Source organism: Fringilla coelebs (genome assembly GCF_963513975.1).
Source record: "Fringilla coelebs genome assembly, chromosome: 7".
In the NCBI taxonomy this organism is placed as follows: domain Eukaryota; kingdom Metazoa; phylum Chordata; class Aves; order Passeriformes; family Fringillidae; genus Fringilla; species Fringilla coelebs.
Genome location: NC_140035.1, coordinates 35,487,906 through 35,513,839, shown reverse-complemented (window position 1 = coordinate 35,513,839; position 25,934 = coordinate 35,487,906). Strand labels below are relative to the sequence as shown.

At 48.3% G+C, this 25,934-nt stretch overlaps 1 protein-coding gene across 1 annotated transcript in view; it reads left to right on the top strand.

Moving 5' to 3' along the window:
- The window catches only part of ABCA12 (ATP binding cassette subfamily A member 12), a gene marked incomplete at its 5' end in the record, with an annotated part of 78,417 nt that extends 57,141 nt beyond the window's left edge, over window positions 1-21,276 (top strand). The window contains 19 exons of the mRNA XM_084209738.1: window positions 661-747; window positions 1,539-1,632; window positions 3,109-3,236; window positions 4,059-4,146; window positions 4,604-4,709; window positions 8,049-8,103; window positions 8,796-8,973; window positions 11,342-11,457; window positions 12,206-12,365; window positions 13,623-13,891; window positions 14,470-14,680; window positions 16,185-16,294; window positions 16,859-17,003; window positions 17,132-17,266; window positions 18,057-18,160; window positions 18,401-18,493; window positions 18,932-19,037; window positions 19,669-19,806; window positions 21,005-21,276. Of these exons, the coding sequence (XP_084065864.1) occupies window positions 661-747; window positions 1,539-1,632; window positions 3,109-3,236; window positions 4,059-4,146; window positions 4,604-4,709; window positions 8,049-8,103; window positions 8,796-8,973; window positions 11,342-11,457; window positions 12,206-12,365; window positions 13,623-13,891; window positions 14,470-14,680; window positions 16,185-16,294; window positions 16,859-17,003; window positions 17,132-17,266; window positions 18,057-18,160; window positions 18,401-18,493; window positions 18,932-19,037; window positions 19,669-19,806; window positions 21,005-21,124 (2,443 nt within the window). The 3' untranslated portion in view covers window positions 21,125-21,276. The remainder of the gene's footprint in view (window positions 1-660; window positions 748-1,538; window positions 1,633-3,108; window positions 3,237-4,058; window positions 4,147-4,603; window positions 4,710-8,048; window positions 8,104-8,795; window positions 8,974-11,341; window positions 11,458-12,205; window positions 12,366-13,622; window positions 13,892-14,469; window positions 14,681-16,184; window positions 16,295-16,858; window positions 17,004-17,131; window positions 17,267-18,056; window positions 18,161-18,400; window positions 18,494-18,931; window positions 19,038-19,668; window positions 19,807-21,004) is intronic.
- Between the last annotated feature and the right edge of the window lie 4,658 nt (window positions 21,277-25,934).

The window sequence follows — 25,934 nt, the reverse complement described above, 5'->3', positions numbered from 1 at the left end:
CATTCTCCTTAAAAATCCTTTTACCAAAACAACTATAATTGGTATAATTTGGTTTTCATGCTGTGAACCTCTTTCCTTCTCCAGTAATTCTCAGCTCTAAGTCAGAAATACAAAATTTAACTCTAAAGCCATCTGCTCTAGGTGTTCTTCCCAGGATTCCTCACACCTTTCCACTTCAGTACTGCTAGATGGGGGAATGAGCCAGAGTTGCATGTCTGAGTCCTCTGTTCCTAATGTTCCCTGCTTCTCCTTTTGGATCATTGCTGGAGAGCTGGGGCAGAACCAAGGACAATCTTCTTGAATGGTCAAAACCAAGTGGATGTCACGGATGAGAGACCTGATTGAGCCAGGGCTGCAAGCAGTGCCTGGAAATTGCAGTAGATTTTTTTTTTCCCTATAAAGAGAAATTTGATTGTCCAAAAGTATCTTGCTTGGATCTAGAGGCAGCAAATCCCTGGAGTGGCTGAGGTGATGAGAGCTCCTTTTAAACCTGTGTGACTGTCCTCACGTACTGTGTGTCCTTCAGCGCTGCTTCCACAAATAATCAATTATTCAACATCTCAAATCCTGTTTCATTCAAACACAGTTTTCCTCTGCACAGTGGTAGTGGAAATTCTTTGCACATTCTCCTGTTTTCTGTTTTTCTTTGTTAATTCTTAGGAATTTTAATGAAACCACAGCTGCTTTAGTTTCTTCGATGCTGGCTTTCCCTGGGACGGATAACACGTGCATGAACGAAAGCAATTCGTAAGTACTTGGGGTTTTTTTTCCACTTAAACTCCAAACCTGCAAGAGAATTGGCATGACACTATTAGCCATTAGACCTTAATAACCATCTTTGATCATGGGCAGAATTCTCATGCATTGGACTCCTGCATTATTAGGAGGAAGCGGCTTTGGTGGTGGCAGGATGCCAGGAGGAAAATGAGCAATTCTCCTCTCTGGGAAGTGGTCCTTGCTGCCCCAATAATTCCAATTATAACGTGGGCCCACACAGCAAGTCCTCAGCACAGTGTTTGTTACCTCTATCTAGAAGCTGTGCCATGAGGGCTGGTTTGTTTTGGGCTTTGCAGATAAATTCTCAGGATGGTAAAGTCCTAGGCAGACTTGAATGCTCATGCAGGCAAATATTTACCCTGAGTATTTGCAGTGACTGCCCAGGCAATGCAGCCCATCACAGGAGTGCCTAGGGATTGCTACAACAATAGCCCTTATTTCTGGGCAGGTTTCAGATGCTTTTGGCCTCTGAGTGCCAATTCCTAGCACTGTCTACTGTAGGAATGAAGTGGTTCCTGGATTCCATCTGATAGCTGAGCGAATCCAGGCACAGGGAGCAGCAGGGAGGGCTCTCTGCCAAGGGGCACGGGAGGCAGCAGCAGGCTGGGGATTCCCTGAACCACCCAGAGCTGACAAGATGCTCTGCTTTTCTGCTGGAGCTGCCCAGCTGCCAGCCTTGCTGTCATTTAACATGACAGCAATTAGCTTCGTTTGCACACCTGAGCCCAGAGAGCCTCAGAGGAAAATGTGTTCCTTTTCAGGCAGTGTTTAACAGAGGACATGCTTGGCCAGTGGATTACCAGTGGAGACCAGAGAACTAAATATTCTGCCTGCAACTGCACAGATGGCATCCAGGTAACTTGGATAAACCCAAAAGTGAGGGGGCTTGGGGGATAATTGGGAGCCTTGTTTGTTGGGAGTGGTTTTATGGGCTGGCATGATGCTGAGGGGGACTCAGCCTTCCAAGTCCTCCTGTCTCTCTTTGGCCTTGTTCAATTTGCAAACTGGATAACACTGTCTGCACCAGTTTGGGGACAGGAAAGGAGACAGCCTTCTCAGAATATCCACATCCTAACATCCCTGCCTTGCTCCCCATGGTGGGAAAAGGTTTAATGGTGTTTTTGAGTGTTGTGTGATTGTCCCTCTTGACAGAGGTGAGCATGTGTTCAAGAGGAAGATTTCATCTCATACAAACACTGTCAGTATATAAAATCACAGCTACTTTTGCTGCTTGCTCTTCAGAATTTAACTTTATGCAAAGTCTAGATCTGCTCCTTGTTCTAAATATTAATGATTAATAATAATAATTTGCATTACAGTGGTACCTAGAGAGCCAGATATGGGCACTGCTGGGATTTGCCTGCACATGGGGAAAAGGCAGATTCTGCCCCAAGGCTGTTACAGTTTTACAGTTCAGTTTGGGGCTGAGCTCTCCTCCCTCCTGTGCTGCTCACCTGTCCTCAGCTTTTTGCCATAGCAGATAAACTCATGGCACAGTGTGATGCCTTTTAACGTACAGGATCTACTTAGCTGAACATTTCTAGTCATTCTTTAAAATGCAGCTATTTTTTGCATTTTTCTGGACATGCACCTAATTTCACATCATTAAAAGTATTGGCATAATTTCTCCAGCAAGTTGGGATAATGTTCAAAGCTGATTCTCACCTCTAGCAGGCACAGGCAGGTGTTCCTCAGCATGGAGGAAGCTATTTTGTGTATTCAGATGAACAGATGCACAATGGGGGAGTCCAGGGCTTTTGTTATGGATGAGCTGAAGGAAGAAGCCAACATGCTGACTGGGAGGACACTTCAACCTCATGAAACACTGATGTGACTTTGGCCCTCAGCATGTTAAATTATATATTCAGGACTAATTCAAGGTTTCTCTGAAGCCCAGGAAAACATTTCCAGTGACTGACAGTAAAGCAGAAATGTTGAGTGTAGCTGCTGAGAAATGGAAGTTGAGAGTTTGAGGCCACCACAGAGTTTTCTGCTCTGTGAGTTGTTTTGCCCTCTGCAGTTGTCTGTGCAGTCACTCTGCTAAGTAGGATCAGCCTTAATTCAGCCAAAATCTTCCTCCATAGCATGAAGCACATTTCAAGGTCCCACTGATGCCAGGGGAACTGAAGAGTAGATTTAAGCAGAGGTTGTTTTTAAGCACGTCCCTGAACGTGTTGGGGACAGCGTGCAGGGGTGTGTGCTGTGTGTCCCTGTACCCTGGCTTGGGAAGGAGCAGCCTCTGCAGGAATGCTGCCATGGCAGGCTCTCAGTCTTGTCCTGATGTGGTGGTTTTTAGTTAAAACACAAACACTAAAGTTTGTCTCCCCTCAGACATGCCCACAGACAAACTACACCCCCCCTCACAGAAGGACCTTCTCCACACGGACCCTTTACAACGTGACAGGGCACAATGTGGAGACCTACATCCTGGCAACCACCAAAGACTTCCTGCAGAAAAGGTAGGACACAAACCCCTCCCTCTGTGCTGAATGGCACTGGGAGCAAGGCAGGACATCCCACATCCCCTCTGCCTCAAGAGGTGGCAGGGCAGTAGGGGTTTAGAGTCTGCTGGAAGGAGCTGAAGTGTCCTGCAATCATGGATAAAAGATAAAGGCTCGTGCAAGTGCTCTGCTTGATAGAGCAGATCATAGCCTGGGGATGACGTGTCAATCAGCTGGCATGTCGGGGCTGCATCTGCAGACAAGCCTTTGTCTGACTCAAATCTTTAAAAAGAGGAAAATCTGATACAGCCTGTCATGAAGGAAACCCTGGGGAGAGATTTTCCTCCAGATTTGACTCTCTGAAGAGTCTCAGTGTGTGCTTCACTTGGAGGAGTGCATCCATTCCATTGAGAGCAGAATCCGAGCGTTTCCTTGTGCTGTGGGGCTCTGGGCTCTGCCAGGCAGCTGCACAGCAGGGCTTGGGGCAGAGGTCACCTGCCACTAAGGCTGGCAGGAAATGTGTCCATCTGCCACTGACAAACTGAGCTGCTCATCTCCTGGCTCAGAAGAAGCATCTCACCCCAGAGTGGCAGGCACACAGCTCAGAGGTCCACTGGGCTCCAGGATCTGCCTCAGAGGGAGCCTTTGTGACAAGGCTGCCAAGCTTCTGGGGTTTTATTTTTCCCCAGGGGAGAGGTGGCTTGGCCCCAGGCTGGGATAAGCTCTCTGAAGTCAGGCTGGAATTGCCTAGGGGGGCAGTGACATGTTGGCATGGCCCATCCAAGGCAATCAGGGCTTTGGGATGAGGGCAGCAATGCATTTCCCTCTGGTTTCACTCAGGTATGGTGGCTGGAGCTTCGGGCTGCCTTTGACTCCAGATCTGCAGTTTGACATCAAGCCAGTGCCCCCCAACAGAACACTGACTAAGGTAACCAACCTCCACCTGCTCATCCTGGCATGGGAAGTATGGGAGAAGCAATGTCAAATTCATGTATACTCCAAAAAATAAAAAAAGCAAAACCCTCTGAAATCTGCAGCTTGGCATGACAAAGATGACTTGCAGTTCATTTTCTTTTCTTTCCCCATTCTTCTTTATTGGTCTCACTTCTCTTGCTAGCAGGAGGCAATTTTTCTGCTGTCATAATTTTATTATACAGAGGTGAAAAGATCAATTAGTAACACTTTTATCTCATGAGGGGATGTATGTACCATAACAAGGCCTGGCTGGTGCATTCTGATATGCCCATTTCTCTGGTTCAGCTCAGTGAAAATGTTGTAAAGCACCAGGGCTAAAATGTGAGGTAGTTTGCAGAAGTGAAGCAGGACAAACCAACATGTTGTCAGTAATGACTCCCAAATTGTTTCAATTTCTCAATTGTGTGCAGGTGTGGTACAATCCTGAGGGTTATCACAGCCTCCCAGCCTATCTCAACAGCTTGAACAACTTCATTCTTCGAGCCAACTTGCCAAAAAATGAGACTTCCAGATATGGTGAGTGTCCCTTTACAGGAGCAGATATCTTCTCCCCTTTGGAGGGATATCCTGCTTCTGCTGAAATCAAAGACAACACTCACCTTGACTTCAATGAGACCTTTTCTTTATTCACTGTTCTGCAATTCCTTTCAAAACAGAATTCAAGAGCCTGAATAACTCACAAAGTTCATTTGTCTTAGTCAGAGGCTCAGGGGAGCTGGACAGGGAGCCCCAGCTCCTACGTAAAACGCTTTATCTGAGACATGCCAGCAGTTCCTGACTGATTTATGCCTCTCATGTGGCACTGCAGGGGCTGCCTCTTGATAGGTGCCCATCAGTTATGCAGAAAAAAGCTCCTCTAGGTCATCTCCAGGGCTGGGTTAGACTGGGAAATTTTAAGATGTCTCCCATCTGCTGAGGGCGGCCCAGGGTGTGTGGGCATTGGAGAGAGAGATTAAAGGAGGAACATAATTTTCAGCTGTGTTTTGACTCTGACCCCTGATATACACAGATCCAAGGAGTGCTGATGGCCCATTTGGGGTCCTCATAGCTTCTCCTCCATAACACACTGCAGCAACCCAAAGTCCTGCTGTAAACCAGGGCACCTTGCCTTTCCCTTTGCAGTTTAGCACCTTTCAAAGGGCAGTGTGGGCACAAACCTCTGCCTCCAGAGAGGGCCAGGGTGCCAGAGACAAGAGAGAGATTTATCTTGGGCTCTGCTCTGCCAAGAGCAGCAATTGTTTGCAGAAACACCCTCCTGATTGACTTTCTTGGAGCAGCAGTGCCCTTCCAGCCATGTCCCATGAGCCTAGCACTGCTCACCTCAGAGGGCTGCTCTCCCTGGTGACACAGGGACAGGTGGCAGTGTCTCTTGGCTCACAGGACATGTCTGAATTGAGCTATGATGGAACCAGGCACCTGGCCTGAAGCCTTGAGTGTGACACCCTGAATTCCAGCAGCAGCAGATGCTGATCACAAGTGGCTCCCAGTGCTTCCCAGCCCACTCCACTGCACTGAGACTCCCCTCCCAGCCAGCTCAGCTCACAGGGAGTGACACCAGAGCCTTGTCCTGGCCTGGCTGTCCCCTCTGGGGTTGGCAGTGTGCCCTCAGCTCACACATCACAGAGCTGCCCAGAGAGGAGACCCCAGGCAGGCACTTCAGCAGCAGCAACATCCCAGAGCAGCTGAATTATTAAGCAGTGAAGCTCCTTGCTCTGTCTCTCTATTCCCAACACATGCTGTGTTGGGAAAGAGCAAAGAGCAAAGGCAGGAAGCTCTTGTGAACAGCCAGAAAGTTTTCACAGGGGAAGTTTTCTACCAGCAAAATAGCAATTTTTAGGGGGAAAGAATTTTGTTCCATCTGTCCCGCTGCTTCCATGTTTTTGGAAAGAAATGCTTAGTAGTAAATGACCAGACAGACAATTCTGTGCTTCCCACTAATTATCCAAGCCAGAGGAGGGGAGAAATAAAATGAGTGGATGAGGCTGGTTCCCCTGAGGTGGAGTAAATCCAGTCTGAAATACAAGTGAAGGCACGTTCCGTGGGGTATGCTCCTGGCAGCTCAATGGAGTTGTTGTAGTGACAAATAAATGATGGTTTAAGAGCCATTGAAATGGCCAGATAAAAGTGTGTTGTCACTTCAGCAGTCAGAAAGAGGTGCCAGTCCTGCTTTAGAGGTTTGGCTTAGACTGGGTATATTTAAAAAAAAATACATAAAAAGCTTTTTACCCTGTCACTAAGCAAGTCATAATAGCTTTTGACTTCTGTATATTGTGCTTTCTCTTCTCTCAATCCCAGCTAACAAAAAAGGAGGAAGCATTGAAATGGAAATTTTGACTTCTAGCCTAAGCTCCAGTAAAGGAAAATGGCTTTATAGTGAAGTATTAACAGATTAGACAGACAGTATCTTTCTTTCTCTGTCTCCCTTTTGGAGTAGGGAAACATTTCCTGGCTGTTTGTATGGCTTTATCAGCACTCCAGGATTTTAATCCCATTTCCCTCACTCATGACAAGACTGAGGTTTGGTCAGGATTTTTTTTTCCTCCAAAATTAATTTCTGATTAAATCCTGCCTTTCAAATTCAATTGCTCAGTATGGCATTTGGTCAGCTAAGCCCTCAGGCTCCTCCCTTCTGGGCCCCCTGTCAGAGTGCCCATTCTTAGGGAAAATTACCCAGAATAATTCTTCATCACATCATTCCTAAGGTCTGCCACCTGGCTGTGAGGAGTTTAAATTCCACAGGTGGCATGGCATAGAAAATCTCTGGATTTAAGAGCAGCTGCAGGTCCCCTCAGCACTCCCTGAGGCATTTTCTCAGGTGTCAAAATATGAATTGAGAGCTTCATTTTTAGGTACATAAACATGGGAGCCCTTTCTCAGGCTCTGGAGTCTTAGAGACTGGGCTGCCATCCTGCTGGGGCCAAGGCAGAGACCTGCACTGGGGGTTGGGACTGGCCCACCAGTGCCTCTCTGTGTTCCTTTTGCTTTTGTGGGCACAAATTGCCCCCAGACACGGCAGAGGCACTGTGGTGAACAATACTAGTGTCTTTTGGGCTAGGTGTTCTCCTTGGAGAAGGAGTGCTTCAACCTCATCTGAAGATACCTGCACAGAAGCAGAGAATTTCTCAGTTGCACTTTGGGCCTGATACAAACCCATTTTTAATGGACTGGTTTTTTTTAAAAACATCACAGGGACTTATCAGTGTGATAATTAAATTTTTGCTAGTAACTTTGATCAAAATACTCTTTATTTTATTTTTTTTCATAGCTTTTTAAGACAGAAAAGTTCAGAATTAAAGTCACTGCCACACTGGGGGCAAAAGTGTCTGTAGCTTACCTGGGTTTCTGCTCTCACCTCTGCAGACCCCATATGGAGAAAGACATCTTTCACAGGCAGGTAGCAGTTGTGGAGGAGGGCAGCAGGGAAGGAATTGTTCCTGGTGCTAAAAGAACAAATGGAACAAGGTGGGATCAGCAGACAGCAGCTCTGAAACAGAACACATCCATCAGTTGGGAAGGTGTGGGTGCTGAGGGCTCTGAGCTGGAATGCACAGCCCCACAGTGCCTGATTGCAGTGTGGGAAGGGAATGGGGCTGGCAGCCACACAGGTGGAGGAACAGGGCCTAGGGTTTGACTTTCTGATCTGCTTGCAGCCAAGGGAAATCCTAGGAAAAAGGAGGATGCACAAAATCCTGCCCAAGATCACACAGAGATGACAGAGCAGAAACACGCTTTTGATCTGCTTTTCTTCTCTTTTCTCTCAGTTTTCTATATTGTTGTCAATATCAGGAGCTGGTGAAGGAAGCTTTAATCTGGACACATTTTCAATTTCTTTTTTTTCTTTTTTTCCTCCCATAGGTATTTTCCTATCAGCTCACCCATATCCTGGAGGACAGAGTCAAGAACAAGTAATGTAAGAAGATTCATTTGGCTGATGCCTGAATTTTTTGAGCTTTAAAAGGAGCAAACCATAAACCAGCCTAAATTACTGGATATCTTTCTCTAAGTGATAAAACTGTTCTCACTTGTCTTCCTTCCCCCTATTCATGAATAGTGTCCTACTTGCCACCAGAGCTGGGGATTCCTGTGAGGGTTTTTTTGGCAGGAGATCTGGAGGTCACAGTTACAGCCCCACACATTTGTGTGCTTGGGCATATAAATAAATAAATAAATCATTATGATGATGATAATAGTAAGAGCAATTGTGATCATGACATTATTTTTCTTTTGGCCTTTCCACTCCATGCTGGGGTCCAGCACTCCAGCTCAGTCCTTTTTGCTGGAAATCATTGCCATCAGCACAGGGAGCAAAGAAAGGAAGAAATTCTCCTCTGTGAGGGTAATAAGGCCATCCCTGGAAGTGTCCAAGGCCAGGTTGGACAGGGCTTGGAGCAGCCTGGGACAGTGGAAGGTGTCCCTGTCCATGACAGAGGGCTGGGATGGGATGGGCTTTGAGATCCCTTCCAGCCCCAAACTATTCCAGGATTATAAAAGATGCTGTCCCAGAATCAGGATCTTATTGCTTTGAGCTCTGACCGAGCCTCACAGTGAGGGAAATCTGCCACTTTCACTCACCAAATGCATCTTTCTCCCCTTTTTTCCCAGGCTCAACAGCTTGCTGGACATCATAGTGTCCATGTCTGTTTTGGTGGGCTACTCCATCACCACAGCAAGCTTTGTGCTCTACATGGTCAAGGAGCACCAAACCAAAGCCAAGCAGCTGCAGCACATTTCAGGCATTGGGATGACAACCTACTGGGTGACCAACTTGGTTTATGATCTGGTAAATAATTCACATTCCTAAAAGCAACAGGGGGAGCATTACACACCATGGGGGGAGAAAAGTTCTTTATTTAAAGTTCTTCTTATTGCTACCAAGAGTGTTGTGTAGTAATTGTTGTCTGGGGAGGATGAAGTGTGAACTGCAGCACTGGATTCTGCCAAGCAAAGGCATTCCTGCTCTCTGGAGTGTGTGTAAAACACCCAGCACATTTATTTGGGAGCAGCAGGGAGCAGGCTGCAGCTTGATTTCCATCCCAGCTGCTGCTCTGACAGCTTGCAGGGCTGGATCTGCTGTCAGCCAGACTCCCAGATCTGGGGTGAGGCTTTGGGGCTCGGGGCTACAGCCAGTCTGGGATCCCACAGCAGCAGGCATCCCTCAGCTGACACAACCCTGCTGGGCAAAACCCCACCTCTGGCTGCAGTGCTGTCTGTAAGAGTCTGTTATAAAGTTTTTAAGCCAAGAAAAGCTACAAATGCAGCCTTGCAGGACTGAGCAGTTCTTTTTCACAGTGCTGCTTGCATGTGCCTTGCTGAGCTCCCAGCACTGTGCTGCATTCCCTGCCATAGGTGTGCCCTTGTTCCTCCTGAGGCTAAATTTCCTCCTGGTGCAGAGGGTTCATGGCACTGTTGGAAAGCACTGCTGGGCCAAGGGGAAAAATGTTTGTAGTGTCTGTAGGCTGAAGTGCTTTGTTCTGCATTCCCTGTGGTGCAGGCTGTCAGACCCTCCCACAGGGAATGGGCAGTGCAGCCAAACTCAGCTCCTGAGCCTGGGCACTGCCAGCTGGGCTGCAGTGGTGACCAGCTCCCCCCATCCCACACATTCCTGCTGATGCAGATCTGCAAGTGCCTAAAATCCCAGTGATTTTATTGCTTCCCAAAACCAGGAAACCCTCAGGGACATTTGGGTGACTGACCCTCATTGGTGCAGGGAGAACCAAGGGCTGGGATCCCGTGGGGAATGTGAGCCAGAAGTGCCTGCCTGGAGGAGCTGATGGGGGCAGGCAGCAGCACAGGGATCCCCTGCCCTGCAGGAGGAATGGAAGAGGTCCCAAAGCAGCAGCACAGGAATCCCCTGCCCTGCAGGAGAGCTGCAAGGGATCCCAAAGCAGCAGCACAAGGATCCCCTGCCCTGCAGGAGGGCTGGAAGGGATCCCAAAGCAGCAGCACAAGGATCCCCTGCCCTCCAGGAGGAATGGAAGGGGTCCCAAGGCAGCAGCACAGGGATCCCCTGCCCTGCAGGAGGGCTGGAAGGGATCCCAAAGCAGCAGCACAAGGATCCCCTGCCCTCCAGGAGGAATGGAAGGGGTCCCAAGGCAGCAGCACAAGGATCCCCTGCCCTGCAGGAGGAATGGAAAGGGTCCCAAAGCAGCAGCACAAGGATGCCCTGCCCTGCAGGAGGAATGGAGAGGGTCCCAAAGCAGCAGCACAAGGATGCCCTGCCCTGCAGGAGGAATGGAAAGGGTCCCAAAGCAGCAGCACAAGGATGCCCTGCCCTGCAGGAGGAATGGAAAGGGTCCCAAAGCAGCAGCACAGGAATCCCCTGCCCTGCAGGAGGAATGGAGAGGGTCCTAAAGCAGCAGCACAAGGATGCCCTGCCCTCCAGGAGGAATGGAGAGGGTCCCCAAGGCAGCAGCACAAGGATGCCCTGCCCTGCAGGAGGGCTGGAAGTGTTCCCAAGGCAGCAGCACAGGGATCCCCTGCCCTGCAGGAGGAATGGAGAGGGTCCCAAAGCAGCACGGCCCCAGCCTGGCTCGGCAGTGCGCAGCAGGGAGGGTGGAGCCGGTCCGTGCCTGCCTGCCCGCTCCGGGCCCTCCCTCCAGCCCTGCATATTTGTAAATCAGCCTGTGGCAAAATCCCTGGAGTCCTTGCGCAGTCGGTATTCAGCGGGCTGAAACTAATCCAGCGCTCTCGGCAACTTGATATTTCTCAGTGAATCCCTGCCAGTAAATTCTGCTAAATCCCAGAGCTGGGGAGGAGAGGGAGCTCTCCAGGCAGACTTTTGGTAGGTCTCTGGCTTGACTCAACGCTGTAAAGACTAGATTTACAGGGCACAATGAAGTGGTCTGACTGCAAGGCTAGCAGAAAACCCAGAGGGGTATTTTTCATTCGCAGGTTTTTTTTAAGGTACTTTCTGCCCACTCTCCTCAATGCTGAGGCTTTGCCTATTCAAAGAGGCTTTGTGGGAATTCATCAGCAATTCATCTGGAGGGAATTGAGAGCCCACCTGTGTTTGATTTCCCTTAGAAAAACCAAACCAAGCTGCATTTGTGAGGACCAGGTTCAGTCCTGGCATTGTTTCTTCTGTGTGGTTCTAGGAAGGTGTTTCAGAACTGTTGTCCTAGTAACACCTTTTTAATATCATTTTGCAGGTACTTTTTATGGTCCCTATTGGACTCTCAGTAGGAGTTATTTCAGCCTTCCAGATCCCAGCTTTCTGCAACAACAGTAACTTAGTGGCAGTATTTCTTTTGCTGTTACTCTTTGGGTAAGTGTGGAGCTTAGTTATTTAAATATCACTGCACAGGGTAAGGAACTGGATCTTGCAAGCTGCTGCAGTCTGAGATCCAGGGGGGAATATGTGGGCTTTTCTCTTCAACATGCCCTTCACAAACAGTGACTAAGTTGCTCCTTCCAGGAGCAGGGAGGTGAAGCATTGTTGTCATGCCTACTTTATTCAGAGCAATCCCTATGTGAGGATATTGAAATATCCAAGGTCCCAGAGACAGCCCAAGCCATAAGCAAATGCTTGCTGACCTCTTGCAAAGTTCAAGAGTATTTTAATATCAGAGAGCAAAATAAACAGCAGTAGCACAATTCTGGAAAAATTAAACAAATTCTCCCTGGCTTTGAATCCTTCAGGCCCAGTATCTCTGTTTTCAGGGGGGTTCCATGTTCAAAGTATGTCTCATAAACCTTTTCTCCAAATTCTAACAGACACAAAGGCATTTCCCCTTTCTTTAAGCTCTGTCATGTGGAAATGTAATTACATGCCAAAACAGAACTGTTGTCTTCCAGCTCTGGGAGTGTTCAAAGCCAGGTTGGACAGGGCTGGGAGCAACCTGATCTAGTGGCAGGTGTCCCTGCTCATGGCAGGGGGTGGAACTGGATGGGCTTTAAGCTCTCTTCCAGCTCAAACCATCCAATGAATCTGTGTTGTCTGATGTCTTCAGTGGTTTGTTTTCAAGGTAGCCTTTGAGTTACCATGGTTTTCTCTGCACTGTTGGTGTTTATAGATATGCATCATTTTCCTGGATGTACCTGCTGGCTGGGCTTTTCAAGGAAACGGGGATGGCCTTCATTGTTTATGTCTGTGTCAACCTGTTCTTTGGCATCAACACCATCATCACTCACTCTGTTGTGTTCCTGCTCTCCCAGGAAAAGGCCACGGACCAGGTAGGAGCCCCACAGGTACTGACCCTGTGGTGACCCAGCAGGAGGCTTCTTGTGGGCTTGGTGGCTTTGATCAGGTCTGTAGCAGCTGGACACATTCACAGGATTTCATGGGGTTCCCTACAGACAGGACATGAGTCACATATGAATCTTGCTTGTCTGTAAATCTGCACCCCCAGCAAAGGAGGAGATGATGGTGACAGAGGGGAGAACATGAAAAGCGAGGGAGAAATCTGAGGACTCTCTTTATAGCCACCCTGGTGATGGAAGATGGAGAGCAGGAGGTGGTGGAGATGCTTGATAAGAAGTTGTTGATGGACACTTCAAACCATTGCTGAGTTCTTGAGCATGAGCTGCGGGGAGTGACAGCTGAATGTCACTGCCCTGAGTCTGACATGGGCTGCAGTTAACCCAGCACCAGCTGTCTGTCATTTCAGTCTGTAATGCAGTCATCTTCTCCCTGCAAGGATGAAAAACAACCCAGAGACAGTGATGATTCCCTAAAGTAAAGCCCTCTCTTAAACTGAGATCTGCCTGGGAATGGCTGAGATAAAATGCACACCTTACACTTAGATTTCTTTCTTTATGGAGGGCAATTAGCTGGGTTGGATTTTTCTCTCTGTCTGGACAGAGTTTGTTCAGCAACCCCTTGGATTTTAGGGATATGCAATTATGATCACCTTTCATCCCTCTGTGCCCCAGTGGCAGGGAGTCAGTTCCCTTCCATGCTAATTTAGTGCCTCTCCAGTTTGCTTTGTGCCCTAATCCTTTCTTCTGCTGGAAATGTACCAGAGTTCTTTACTGTGAGACTGCACTGGGCTGTTCTGCTGTAAATTAGCTGGAAAAGCCCTTCTATGTCTAGAAAAGCCAAATCTTTTGTTTTATAGAGATGTTTGTCCAAGGAAAACAGGGCAGTGCTCCAGGGGAGCAGGCTGTGCTGGACAAATTAGGGGGGCACAGTGGCAGGACTCAGCTCTGGCTCCTGGGGGGTTCAGGGTGCTGGAGCAGCAGCAGGGACCATGCTGGGAACTGGCTGCTGTTTACTATGGGTGATCACAACCTCAGAGCTGCCTGTTGACTTTTATGACCTTGTGCCTGTGAAACGAGCTGTCTGCAGAGCTCCTTGCTCTCAATTTATCTCTGCTGAGACACAGGCAAATCCCAATGTAATTGTTACACTTCAGTCCCACAGTAAAACCTATGAATTTATTCCATGAATAAAAGCAGTGACTGACTGTGCTGCTCTTTGTTTTTTACCAGGGCTTGCGTGATCTTGCTGAAAATTTAAGGCATGCTTTCCTCCTGTTCCCACAATTTTGCTTTGGCTATGGCTTGATTGAACTGTCTCAGGATCAGGCACTGCTGGGCTTCCTAAGAGCCTATGGAGTGGACTACCCTGACAAAACCTTTGAGCTGGACAAGACCACGTCCAAGCTGCTGGCCATGTTCATCCAGGGCACCGTGTTCTTTGCCATTCGACTCACAGTTCACGACAGGATGGTCCAGAGAGTCTGGAACAAGGTCCTGGAGTAAGTAACATCTGGAGCCTAAGTCCTAAGTAACATCTGGAGCCTCACTGGGAACAGCCCCAGCCACAGCTCCATGGTCTCATTCTGGGCTCCCACACCATCACTGGCAATTATCCAGCCCATAAATTTCCAGGACAATTTGTGAATGTGGAGTGAGTTTTCTCTCAGTTAATGTTGGAATATTAACTACCAGAGGTGTAGTTTACAGAGTGCCCTGGTAGTGCTGGCTGGCACTGCAGCCCTGGGTTTGGTGGGTGGATGCTCAGCTGTTGGTGAGGGCGGTCATTCCACTGACAGCCTCCCCATCTCCTCTGCTCTGGGCGCACACAGAGAGGAGTGAGAACATTCCTGTCACCTGCATTAGGAGCTGTCCACAAGGCAGGACCTGCTCCAGCCCAGAATAGCCGCTGAAAAAGAGGGGGAAAAAATGGGCAGGAAGAGAACACTGGGTGGAGCAAATACCAGGAGAGAATAGAAACTCTGAGCATTGTGTGCATGCCCTAGGATCTCACAAGGAGGCTCCCTGGGATCTATCCCGGCTGGTGCTGGAGGCTGAGTCCCTCTCTGCCCTCCCCCAGGTTCCTGTTTGACAGAGTCCATGGCAAAGCCTCCCTTCTGCCCGCTGCGGCCGTGGAGGATGGGGATGTCCAGGCAGAGAGGAGCCGGGTGGAGTCTGGCAAAGCTGACTTCGACGTGGTGCAGCTCCAGAACCTCACCAAGATCTACCACCTCCCTCACAAACGCATCACAGCAGTGAAGAACATCAGCCTTGGCATCCCTGCTGGGGAGGTGAGCGAGGGGAGAAGGCTGCAGACACCTTCCCCTGTCACTGCCATCTTCTCTAATGGTTTGTTCTGCTCTGGCCTCTTCCTTTCTTTGCCTCATTTATTGATTCTTGGGGTTACAGCAGTGACAAAAGGTTCCTGGCAGATTTGGGACATCAGGTGACAGTTTGAAGGCCCTAGAAGGAGGGAAAGTGGATGGGAGTTGATGGAGCTCTATATTCCAAAAGAGCAAAATGGCTGCATGCTCTGTTTGTACAGTGCAGTCTTAGGGGGGGTTCACTGGGCATCACCAGGTGGTAAATGAGAACAGCAGAACGTGTCCAGCTGAAATTATTCACCTGAACTGCATGGGAGATGGTGAGTCAGGTTTATCTGCTTGTGTTATCCCATCAGGGGAAGACAAATCACTTCAGCTGAACACACATTTTCATGAATCAGGACCTAAAATTAGCTCCAAAGAAAAAAACATTCTTTGGTCATGTCAGCGCAGTTGCCTCCCTGAGAAGTGAGAAGGCAGGAGTACACAGAGCACCTCTGAGATCCAGAGGAAACTGGGGACCAGATTCTACCTCAGGCCGTGCACCTGACTTCTGGGGAAGCTTGGAATTGATCCTTGGCACCTGTTTTATTTTAATGGCCTGGGTCCCACTGAGATGAAAGGAAAGGACAGTATCCTCACATGGACACTGTGCTGGTCTTTATGGCTGAGGATTTTTTCTAAGACAGGACGGCCACTGAGGTCTCTGACTTCTAGCCTGATGCTGGTGGGATTCAGGGCACCACTCCCCACCTGTAAGCAGAAGCTGGGGCCCTGCACTGAAGACTGTGCACAGCTCCTGTTCCTGTATGGACCAAGGTGGGGAAGAGCCATGGATTACTGTGCATCCCCAGCACAGGAGGACATTCACATTAGCTGGTCTGTACTAATGATGGCAAAATAACAGTAATTATCAGCACAATGGAGATGGCTGATGCAACACACAACTGCCTATCTCCAACCTTAGCTAAAAAATGTGGATTTTACCATGACATGCTGGAACTACACTACAGGGAGACAATTCTTCATCTTATTAAGATATGCTTTAGTGATACTATGTGACAAAAACCTTGTGTTGATGAAGGTTTTAACCAGTGTCAGCCCAAACCTCACTCACGCCATTCCCAGGAGCAGCTCTGTCCTTGTCAAGGGGAGGCTTGGCACAGATGAGTTGATGGGGATTTGGGCCTGAGCTCCTGCAGAAGTGCACCTCCCAGTGAAAGGATTCACTCTACTGGAGACACGTCCTTGGTTCTTCACCATATTAAACAAATGGTGCTGATATAAGCTGGAGTGTATTGCACCATAAACAACCTCCATTATAACACTGGCATGCTCTGAGTTCCTCTGGTAATTCATCTTGCTCAAGGGACTGAAGAAAGAAGCTCCAAGGTGCACTGAGCACCCATCTCAGAGCACTATTTCTGCATTACAAATACAGCATGTTTACATTTTGACTTTTCTTTCCCAGTGCTTTGGCTTGCTTGGTGTGAATGGAGCTGGAAAGACCACGATCTTTAAGATGCTGACGGGGGATATTGGAGCATCCAGTGGAAGGCTGCGGGTCCAGGATCATTCTGGGTATGGAGGATATGATTTCTGGGGAAGCAAATCAACCTGAGAGCAGCTCTTAAGGCTGGGTGGCAAAGGAAAAGAAATGTAAAAGTCTAAAATAAAACACTCAAACCAGAGCAAAAATAAACAAGTAAGTAAGCCAGGGAATTCAACCTTTGAAGGTGGCATGGTTGCTTCCTTGGGGGTTCCATTTTGCTGCTCTAGTTTGTTCCACTTCAACCCATTGCAGATGGGATCAGGCTCAGATCCTCAGCAATGTGATCCCACTTCTAAGCCAGACCTGGAGCCCAGCAGGGCTCACCTCAAAGCTTTCTTTACCATGTGTAGGCTTGGTGGCAGCTGTGCCACCTGAGGTGCTGGCAGTGACTGGTGAGCTACATACTGGACATGCAGCCTCTGCAGAACTGGGGGCCTGAAAGCTGGAGCTCTGCAGATCCATCTTGCATTTTCCTTCAAGGGTTGGGGAGGTGGGTAGGGAGTAGGAGAAAGATATTTTCTCCCTCCTGTTTGATTCCAGAGCACGCTGGCAATTCAGTGAGGTTACAGTGATGTGCCAACCTCCTTACACAGGTCCTTGAATGACATCAGTGAGGCCCACTGGTCACTCTTTGGCTACTGTCCTCAGGAAGATGCCTTGGATGACCTGCTGACCGTGGAGGAGCACATGTATTACTACGCTCGGCTGCACGGCATCCCAGAGGGGGACATCAAGGGAGTGAGTAACAAGGGCTTTGACTTGCAGCATTTCTGTCATTTGGAGCCTTTAAATCAGTCCTTCATTAGATACATGTGTGGTAATCCATGGGCTGGATGTGTTGTGGTAGCAGAACTCTTGCTCCCTAGGTTGTACTCCAGCTCCTCCACCGGCTGAACCTGATGGCCTACAAGGACAGAGTCACCTCCATGTGCAGCTATGGCACCAACAGGAAACTGTCAACTGCTCTGGCTCTCATTGGCAATCCATCCATTCTGCTGCTGGTGAGAAATGGGGTCTTGTTAAGGGAGGAGGAGCAGGTCCTTGGGCTGCCAGGAGAGCTTGGACAGTCTCACAAAATCTCCTCAGGCACAGCTTAAGAGACACTCCCCACATAGCCATGCTTGGCCTGACAACAGGAACCATCATAGGAAAGTTCAGGTTTCAGCAAACACTCATCTTTTCTTTGAGGGCATAAGAGAGTGGCAAGTCTTTCAGTTTCACTGGCAGCATCTTCCAGAAGTCAAAAGTAGACTGTATATTTGCCAGTTAAACTCTCCTAGTTCCCAGTTCTGTCTTGTTTTTTATTTCTATCAACTTAACCTGCACAGCCTTGCAAGAAAAGCAGCAGCCAAGGCTCCAAAACTGTAGGAGAGCAAAGGGGCCACTTTAGATTAGAACATGACTGCTTTTTTAGGTTTGGCTTCCTGTCTTGTCTTTCACTCTGAATTTCTAGTTCTTCCATCGGCCTACCCAATTGGTAAAACGTTGCTTTTTGTGCAGTTTCCCCACTTGCTGTGCACTCAATGTGTGCAGACCTTTGTGAGCAGGATTTCCAATATTAAGTTGGATACCTAGTGGACATAAATATTTCTCGTCCCAACTTCTATTGAGCCCAGCAGTGCTGCCTTTACTTCTGACCACCTGCCAGTGCTCCTGCTGCTTTGTGAGATAAAAAAAATTATCAATAAAAATAGGAGGGGGGGAATTCTCTCTATACTAAACTGCTGCCTGAGCCCAGGCTTATTTACTTTTTGAGTGCAAATTTCCATCCAGTCCTGTCTTTCCCAACAGGATGAGCCGAGCTCTGGAATGGACCCAAACGCCAAACGCCACCTGTGGAAAATCATCAATGAGGAAGTGCAGAACAAATGCTCAGTGATACTCACATCCCACAGGTAGGGCTGGGCTGCTCTGCCTCCCTTTTTGGGGTCAGCAGAAGTGTGGAGAGACCCATCCCTCCCTGGTCCTTGCACAGTTTCAGAGCACCGAGCTGTGACGGGTTTGATGGTTTGTTGTGGCTGACTGGGGTGTCCACAGAGACCCACTGTAGGGAAGACCAGTGGTGTTCTCCAGGTACTTACCCATATTTTTGTACCTCCTCAATGACTTACTAGAGTTTCTTTGTTGGTTTGCAGCATGGAGGAGTGTGAAGCCCTCTGTACCAGGCTGGCCATCATGGTGAATGGGAGTTTCCAGTGCATTGGCTCTTTGCAGCACATCAAGAGCAGGTGAACCTATTTCCCTTTCACTGAACAGCCTCTGGAGTTACTGACCTACAGCTCTGAGTGCTCAGAACATGAGACCTGTGTTATCAAAACAATGACTTTTCCTGATTCATGTCCCTTATACACCACTGAAATTCTGTGTTAACTAATGCACTTTCTACTCCCTCACAGCCTGTCTTCCCAGAATGTGTCCCCCAAAGTATTCTGTTCACTGCTACAAATGAAAAATGTGTATTAGGGTTGAGCTTTGGTTTTATTAGTTATAAAAATAGCTCAGCTTCTTACTAAGTTTCACTCCAGGTTAACAACCCTGACCCCATTCGAGCTGCACCATGCCTAGATTAGATTTGCCCAAAGAGGCTGTGCAGCACTCTCAGAGGAGTTTCTTCATCTGTTTTTCTCTTTTCTACAGCGTTAATTGTGATTTTCTTTTTCCCTCAGATTTGGAAGAGGATTCACTGTGAAGATGCACTTAAACAGCAGCACAGTTTGCACTGAGAAACTGACAGAGTTCATGAAGTCACACTTCCCAAATACATGCCTGAAGGTAAGCAAGGCAAATGCTTTCAGGAGAGGCTTTCAAAATCCCTTCAAACTGACCAAGAAGATCCTTGCAAAGTGGACATCTTGTGACATACTGTGCACTCTGAGAGCCACACTTGTCACTGCTTTCAGCTACATTTTCTGAGGGCTGGAGCACTCCAGTTCCTGGTGGCTGAAGTAACATCAACCAAAGAGCTGCAGTGACCCTGTAAGGCAGCTGTTAGGGGACCCTCTGCCCTTGGGGTGCCCTTCCCACTGAAGCCTGCAATGGATGGAAACCCCCTTAAGGTTCAGTGGGTAGAAATGCTTCCAGTACTTCCAGTAACTGAGTATTTGTAAAGCCAGAGTAACTAAGTCAAAAATCCCATCCACTGTCTGTAACCCAATCTCTGCACGAATCAAAACTGCACACCTGGAGCTGGAAAATGCCTTGGCCACCCTGGAGCCTCCAGCGTTGCAGTTTAGTTGTGTTCCCCCAGTCACAAACCCCACAAGAGCTCCCAGTGGGGAAACACTGGTCACTCCCAGACAGTAATATTCAGGAGACACCACAGCCCCTGCCCCTTCATCCTGCCATGGTCCAGCTGTTGGATCTGTTGGCTCTGGGCTTATCCCCACCACTCCTGTCCCCACAGGATCAGCATTTCAAGATGGTGGAGTACCACGTCCCGGTCTCTGCAGGAGGGGTAGCAAATATATTTGATCTCCTGGAAGGCAGCAAAGCAGCCTTCGACATCAGGCACTTCTCTGTGAGTCAGACAACGTTGGAGGAGGTAAGGAATTAAAATGTGAGGCCATCCATTTAAAACTGCTAACAGGGGAGCAGAATGATGGTTACACATAATGGACTGCTGCACACAATAGACTACAGTTTGAAAGGGATTTCCATCTATATTCCTCCTGGGGGTACTTTGTCAGCACTGCTGCCTCCAGGTGCCTCTGCTGGTGCTAGGGAAACACACACAGAAAGCTGCCTGGAGCATAAAGGATCTATTCTTCCCTCTGTCACTGCTGATTTCAGGAGCCTTGTGGCTGTGGGTGAAGGGCAGGACTATGAATCACCCCCAAGTCCAGGGCTGGCTAGGCTTTCCACCGATATTGAAAATATGCTTAAGTTCACTTTTCAGGTTGTAAGTTCACTTAGCATTACTCCAAACTTAGCTTTGGGGTTCATTCAATTTTCCCTTGGAAGAGCATTCCCACTGGAAACAAAATCTTACAGGGAGCACGCTAGCTGAAGGGATTGCCACAAGGACTATCCAGAAGAAATCACCCTGTTGAGCATCAGCACCTGGAATTTTAGATTTGTCCCAGACAGAGGAGCAGAGCTGCAGCCCTGCAGTACCATGGACTGTGACACAGCAGTCTGGGAGGGGATTTCCTGAGTGCTGCTCCAGTAAGGGGCAGTGGCTGCGAGAGAAACAGGCAGGCAAAGCGCAGGAAGCCCCAGCTCAAATGTTGTGGGAGGATCGCTTGGCTCTGTGAATATGCAAATGTGATTGCAGGGAGTGTTCTGGTTAGAGTCCTTTCTGTATTCATTAGCTGCTGTTGAAAGGAAGGCTGTTACTGTGATTTCATACACCTCTCTGCACACTCTGCAGTTGTTGGTGCACAGATGTCAGTTACACAGAGACAGATGGGTTTATGAAGTAATCATGGGACTGTATTACAGTGTGATTGAAACGAGCCACTGCATGGGCAGTGCCTTGCTGGCTCCTGGGGAGCCTGAGCTGCAGGACAATGAGGTTCCATGCAGGAATGTCTGCCTTTGGATACGGCAGTGCACATCCATTTATTTACATGAGCCCACAGAAGCCCAACAATTTGCAATTCTCAAATTCAGCGTGAATCCATCCCCGAGCGAGCTCTCCAGGCTCACAGTCAAATGAACAGCCGTGCCTTTTTTATATTCATTCATGTCATAAATTATTTATGCTATCACACACTGAGTGTTTTCCTTTAAACTTCCAGGTTTTCATCAACTTTGCTAAAGATCAAGCAGATCCTGATGGCACCGACACGGGTCCTGATGTGACGCTGGACAGCTCTGACACAAGTAGCCAGGCTAGCACCATAAGCTCCATCTATTGAAGGGGTCCACCCACACGGGATCATGGAAGCTGGGGAAAAGACCTGACAGCCCCTCCAACCCTGTTTTAAATGATTTTAGGGTGATGGGGATAAGCAGTTCCACTTTCTTAAAGTACTTTGTTTTTTTGATATGCGCTTAATTAATGTCACTAGGAACGTGGTAGGTGTTGGAGACTGGCACTTGGTTACAAATCAGATTGGTCTTTCCACAGGTTCTTTCCCCTCCACCCCCAATTCTTGTTTTATGATCACTGTAATGGCTGTGAGGATTTAAACCACACCACCTGCTGCTCGTGGCTGTGTGCTTACAGCAGAGGGGCAGAGGAGCTGTGGGCAGTGCAGGCTGTCTGACCACAAAGCAGCCCCATGGCCACAGAGGAAAGCCCACCTCCTCTCCCTGCTGTGCAGCAGACTCCCTGGGTGAAAGTGGCTCAGTTTTGACAGGCACCCCTGGGGAAATGGGGCTCATGGCCTTGCCTCTCCTCACAGGGGGGTTGTGAGGATGCAGGTGTTAAGTACTGACAGTGGCAAAGGCCATCTTTGGTGGAGGCCATCTTTGGTAATGACACAGAGCTTATCTGGTTATGTCAGCACAAATATAACTATTTTATAAGTTAGTGCTTCCAGTGGTTTTGGTTTGTTCCTGTAGCTTATTCCAGCTCTGTGTAACTCCTTGAGTGAGTCCCCTGGTCCCAGGCAGTTCCTGGCTCTTGGTACCCAGTGGAAGATGATTCCCCCATGAGCCCCTTTCTCCTTCTGGCTGGAGTTCAGGGCTGCTCTGGAACAGCTGAGGAGTGGTACAGTGCAGGTCTGTTGGCTGAATGCTCTGACAGGAAGAAGCTCTTTGCTTCATAAGATTCTATTTCCCTGAGCACAGTAGAAGCAAGGAGCATCCCCCTTGCTCATAAAGCCTCCATGTCCAGCAGCTTTGCCTCTCTGTGTCCTCTCCAGTGACCTTCCTCCTCAACCCCACGTGCTGGCTGCCCCCTGACTCTGGAGCTGTGTTTTCCCACAAAATAAGGCATCATTAGCTCCTGCTTCAAAGATTCTGCCTGCTGGCTTTAAGGGAGTGCACTGCCCACTTCTGAGAGCAGCCCCCAGCAGCTGAGTTCAGCACACCACCACACACACCCTGCTCTCTTCCCCCAGAATGATTAATAGATAGAATAGTTTCATATGATTCTTTATTAGATGTATCAGCATAAGACCCCAAAGACTCGGGTTTGGGTCAGGGCATTGATGTACCTTCAAGCACAAAATGAACTTGAACTCTGAGCTCAATAAACTTGCTGTTGCTGGTAAAACAGATTGCAGATAAAGCCTTACCTTGTGAGATCTGGGGTGGCCCATACAATTTATCTGAGTTCACCCACACAATTCCAACCAGGTGATTTCTTTTTCCTTTTCTTTTCCTTCTCCCAAACTAATTTGAGTCAAAAGAACCTTTGATGAAAGCTGCAATGACACATCTCTGTTACCCTGACCATGAGTTTGACTAGTTCAGCTCCTCTGGGATGCCAGGGTTTGCTGTGAGAATCGTGCAAGGAGTAGGCACTTTGTAAAATCCCAAACACCCTTGGTATTCAAGGTTTAGCTGCTGCAAGGAGGTCACGTCCTCTCCTTGATCTTGGTGTAAACTTCGTACTGATAGCAGGAGGAGTTTTATTATGGATTGAAAGTATTATAGAGCTTTGAATTATGCCTCAACCTGCTGACTGTAATTAAAACTGGGATTCAGCTTCTTTCCAGAATGCATTTGACACCTGCAGTTTATAAGTGACTGAAAAAGCTGCCCAGACATCCATTGTAGCTTCTATTATTATGTCTCCAGCTCTGCAAAAGCTCTTTTTTCTCATTTTCATTGCACATCTTACACAGATCACAGTATAAAATTAAGCTTTTCTCTAATGGAGGGCTTGTGCTCCCTGCAAAGGACTCGGAGCATGAATGCCAATGATTTAAATGCAGCCTTGTAATACCAATCAGAGTATTATTTTATTATGTCGATGGCTTTGCAACTGCCAGTGAAAGATGGATCTTCAGACTCTGTCCAGATGTATTTTACATGTAATTGAGGGAGACTGATACAAAACTATTCTTTTGTCCCTTTAGAGCCTACTAATCAAACAGGGAAAAAAAAAGAGGAAGTGATTCATTGGAATACTTCAGCAAGTTGCAATTTAATTGTGTAAAATAGAGTTTTGAGGAGAAAAAAAGCCAAAAGCATCCTTTGAATTCCCACCCAATTCTGGCATTAATAGAAACATCTGCTCCATGTGAAATGTGTCACGGCCATGATCTATGCTCCCCGCTCTCACTCGCAGGTAAAAATAAACCATCTGCTCTTGCAATCAAGTCTGTGGGTATTGGTCCAAGCAAGGCAGAGTTTGTATACTGGGGGAATTTAACTGAGGCCCAGAAGAAGCAGTTACATCCGTTTGGGGGCTGGAGCATCTGGCAGGGAGGTTGTATATAAAGCCACCAGGGGCTGAATTACCATTCCTGCCACTTCCCAAACATCCCTGTTCCCTGCAGAGCCTCAGATCCATCCTGTCCCTTTCAGAGGTAGGACAGCCTCAAGCTCAATTCAAGGTAGAACCCTTGGAAGCCAGCACTCTCCTGCCTCTGAACACCAGCTCCATGCCTCCCATCACCTCCTTGTCTCCCTGAGAGGGTCCCAGGGGTGGCCAGGAATGCAGAGAGCTGACTGAGAAACCAGTGATGAGAATCTGAAAGGTTTTGAGCAGGGTCTGCAGAACAGGGGTGTCATACTGGGTGACCCCCACTGCCAGCCCTCTCTGAATCCCCTCAGAAATTTTGGCTTTACATGACTCTGCTTCCAAAACGAGCCACCAGGCTGCCTCCTTCCTCTGGCCTGAGCAGGGAGCTGGATTGCTGCACATCACCTCTCCAGGAGCCAGAGATGAGTGTGTGTTCCAGGGGAAACAAGCTTTTCATCTTCCTCCTGTAATGCAGCGTCACCTCAGTCACCCCAATATCCCCCGAGGGGGCAGCAGGGGCAGGGCGAGCCCGCCCAGCGCGGTCACAGAGCCCCGGGGCGTTAATTGGCCCCGGCCTCCCCCCGGCTTCATTTAAAATGCATTTAACACAAGGGAGAGGCAGGGCAGTCGCTAAGCAGGGCCAGGGAGTCAAGGAGGAATTGCAGAATTGGTTGAGTGCATTGCCGGGCTGATTGAAGTCAGGTTTGTAATTTGAGTTGTGGACTTGGAGACAGTGATTCAAATCTCCATCCTGGCTCTCCTGCGTTTATCACTTCGTGCTGCTGATGGGAGCACGGTGCTGCTGCAGCCTGATCCTTCCCTAGCTCTGCTCTCGGTGCAAATGGCCACTGAGGGCTGGTTCGGCAGGGTCAGAAAGGGTCTGGCAGGGGCTGGGGAAAACTCTTCAGAGGAGCCAGTGTTAAGTAAAATATTGTAAATATAAATTCAAGGTCTCTAATGGGATTTTTTGGTCCTTTCATGAGAGCTGCAGGAGTGGTTTTGTTACTGGGTCAGTTCAGTAAACACGTTTACAGTTCAGACAAACACATCCAGGTATACAAAATTCAGTGACTACTGGAGCTTAGGGGCTGGTGGTGCCCAAAGACCTGCAACCTGTGAGAGTCACTCCTGGGATCCAGAATTTGAGGGATCCATCCTCATAACAGCCTCACAATGGGGCTTAGCCTGTTGGAGGAGCTTCATCTTCCTTCCATTGCTGCAGCTTCACTGAAGTTGCTGGAAGGCTTTTTGGCTTTTTACAAGCCAAGAAAAATATCTGTCTCTTCAGTTAATAGTGGAAGGGTTATTTTGTGAGCTGGTGGAGAAAGAAAAATGGGTTTTGGATGGCAACAGCACATAGCATGATTTTACTCTTTTTTTTTTTTGTGGACAACAGCTGTGATCTTGCATAGCTCTAACAAAGTATCAACAGCATATTAAAAGTGAGCACAACACAGAAAAGCAGCAGTGGGGAATGACAAAAAAAAAAAAAACTGAATTCACGAGAATTATTATTCCATGGCAGTATTTAAAGAAAAAAAATCACTCTAATTAATTTAGTTGTTCAGGGAGAGGATGGAAAGAAGGAAGATGGCACTGAAATAATAAGAAGAACATTAGTAAGGGACACAGCCAGCTCTTGCTTTTGGCTCTGCTCCTCATGCTACTCACATACATAGCACTGGGAAGGAGGGAGCACAATAGGGAGCAGAATAGTGAGTGCAGCCCATTTTGGGCCAGACCTGACTCCTCAAAATATCCGTAGAATGCACAAGATCACCCCAGCGAGTATCAGAGTTCTGGGGCTGGAGGCTGCCCCGTGCCATGGTGCAATCCTGCAGCACCTGGATGGCGGCACGTGCCAGAATGGAAGAGTCCCACTGGTTGAGCCTGGGATGAAGAACACAGATCCTTGTGCCTGCAACCCATGGAGCAACACTTGGAACCAGTTCCCTCTCCCAAGTGCTCATCCTGGGGGATGCAGCCTCCACTTCATTGCTCATTGCTGCTGGAGACCCTTCTGGAAACAAGGCATCCACCAGGGAGAGTAATCCTGAGGGCCCTGTGCTGGGGGTGAGACAAGGACATGGCAGCGCTCCCACGAGCTGTAAGGCTCAAAGCAACAACCCCACCATCTCCCCAGCCTTGAGTGTCATGGAGGTGCTTTGGTGTTAAGCAGGGAGGCTTTCACTAGACCAGCAAGTTGGGTAGAAATGAAGCATCTCTTGGAAAAAGTTCAGGTCTTCACTGACAAAGAAAAAAAACCAAAGGACGGCCACGACAATTTCTGGTAACGCACATGAGATGAA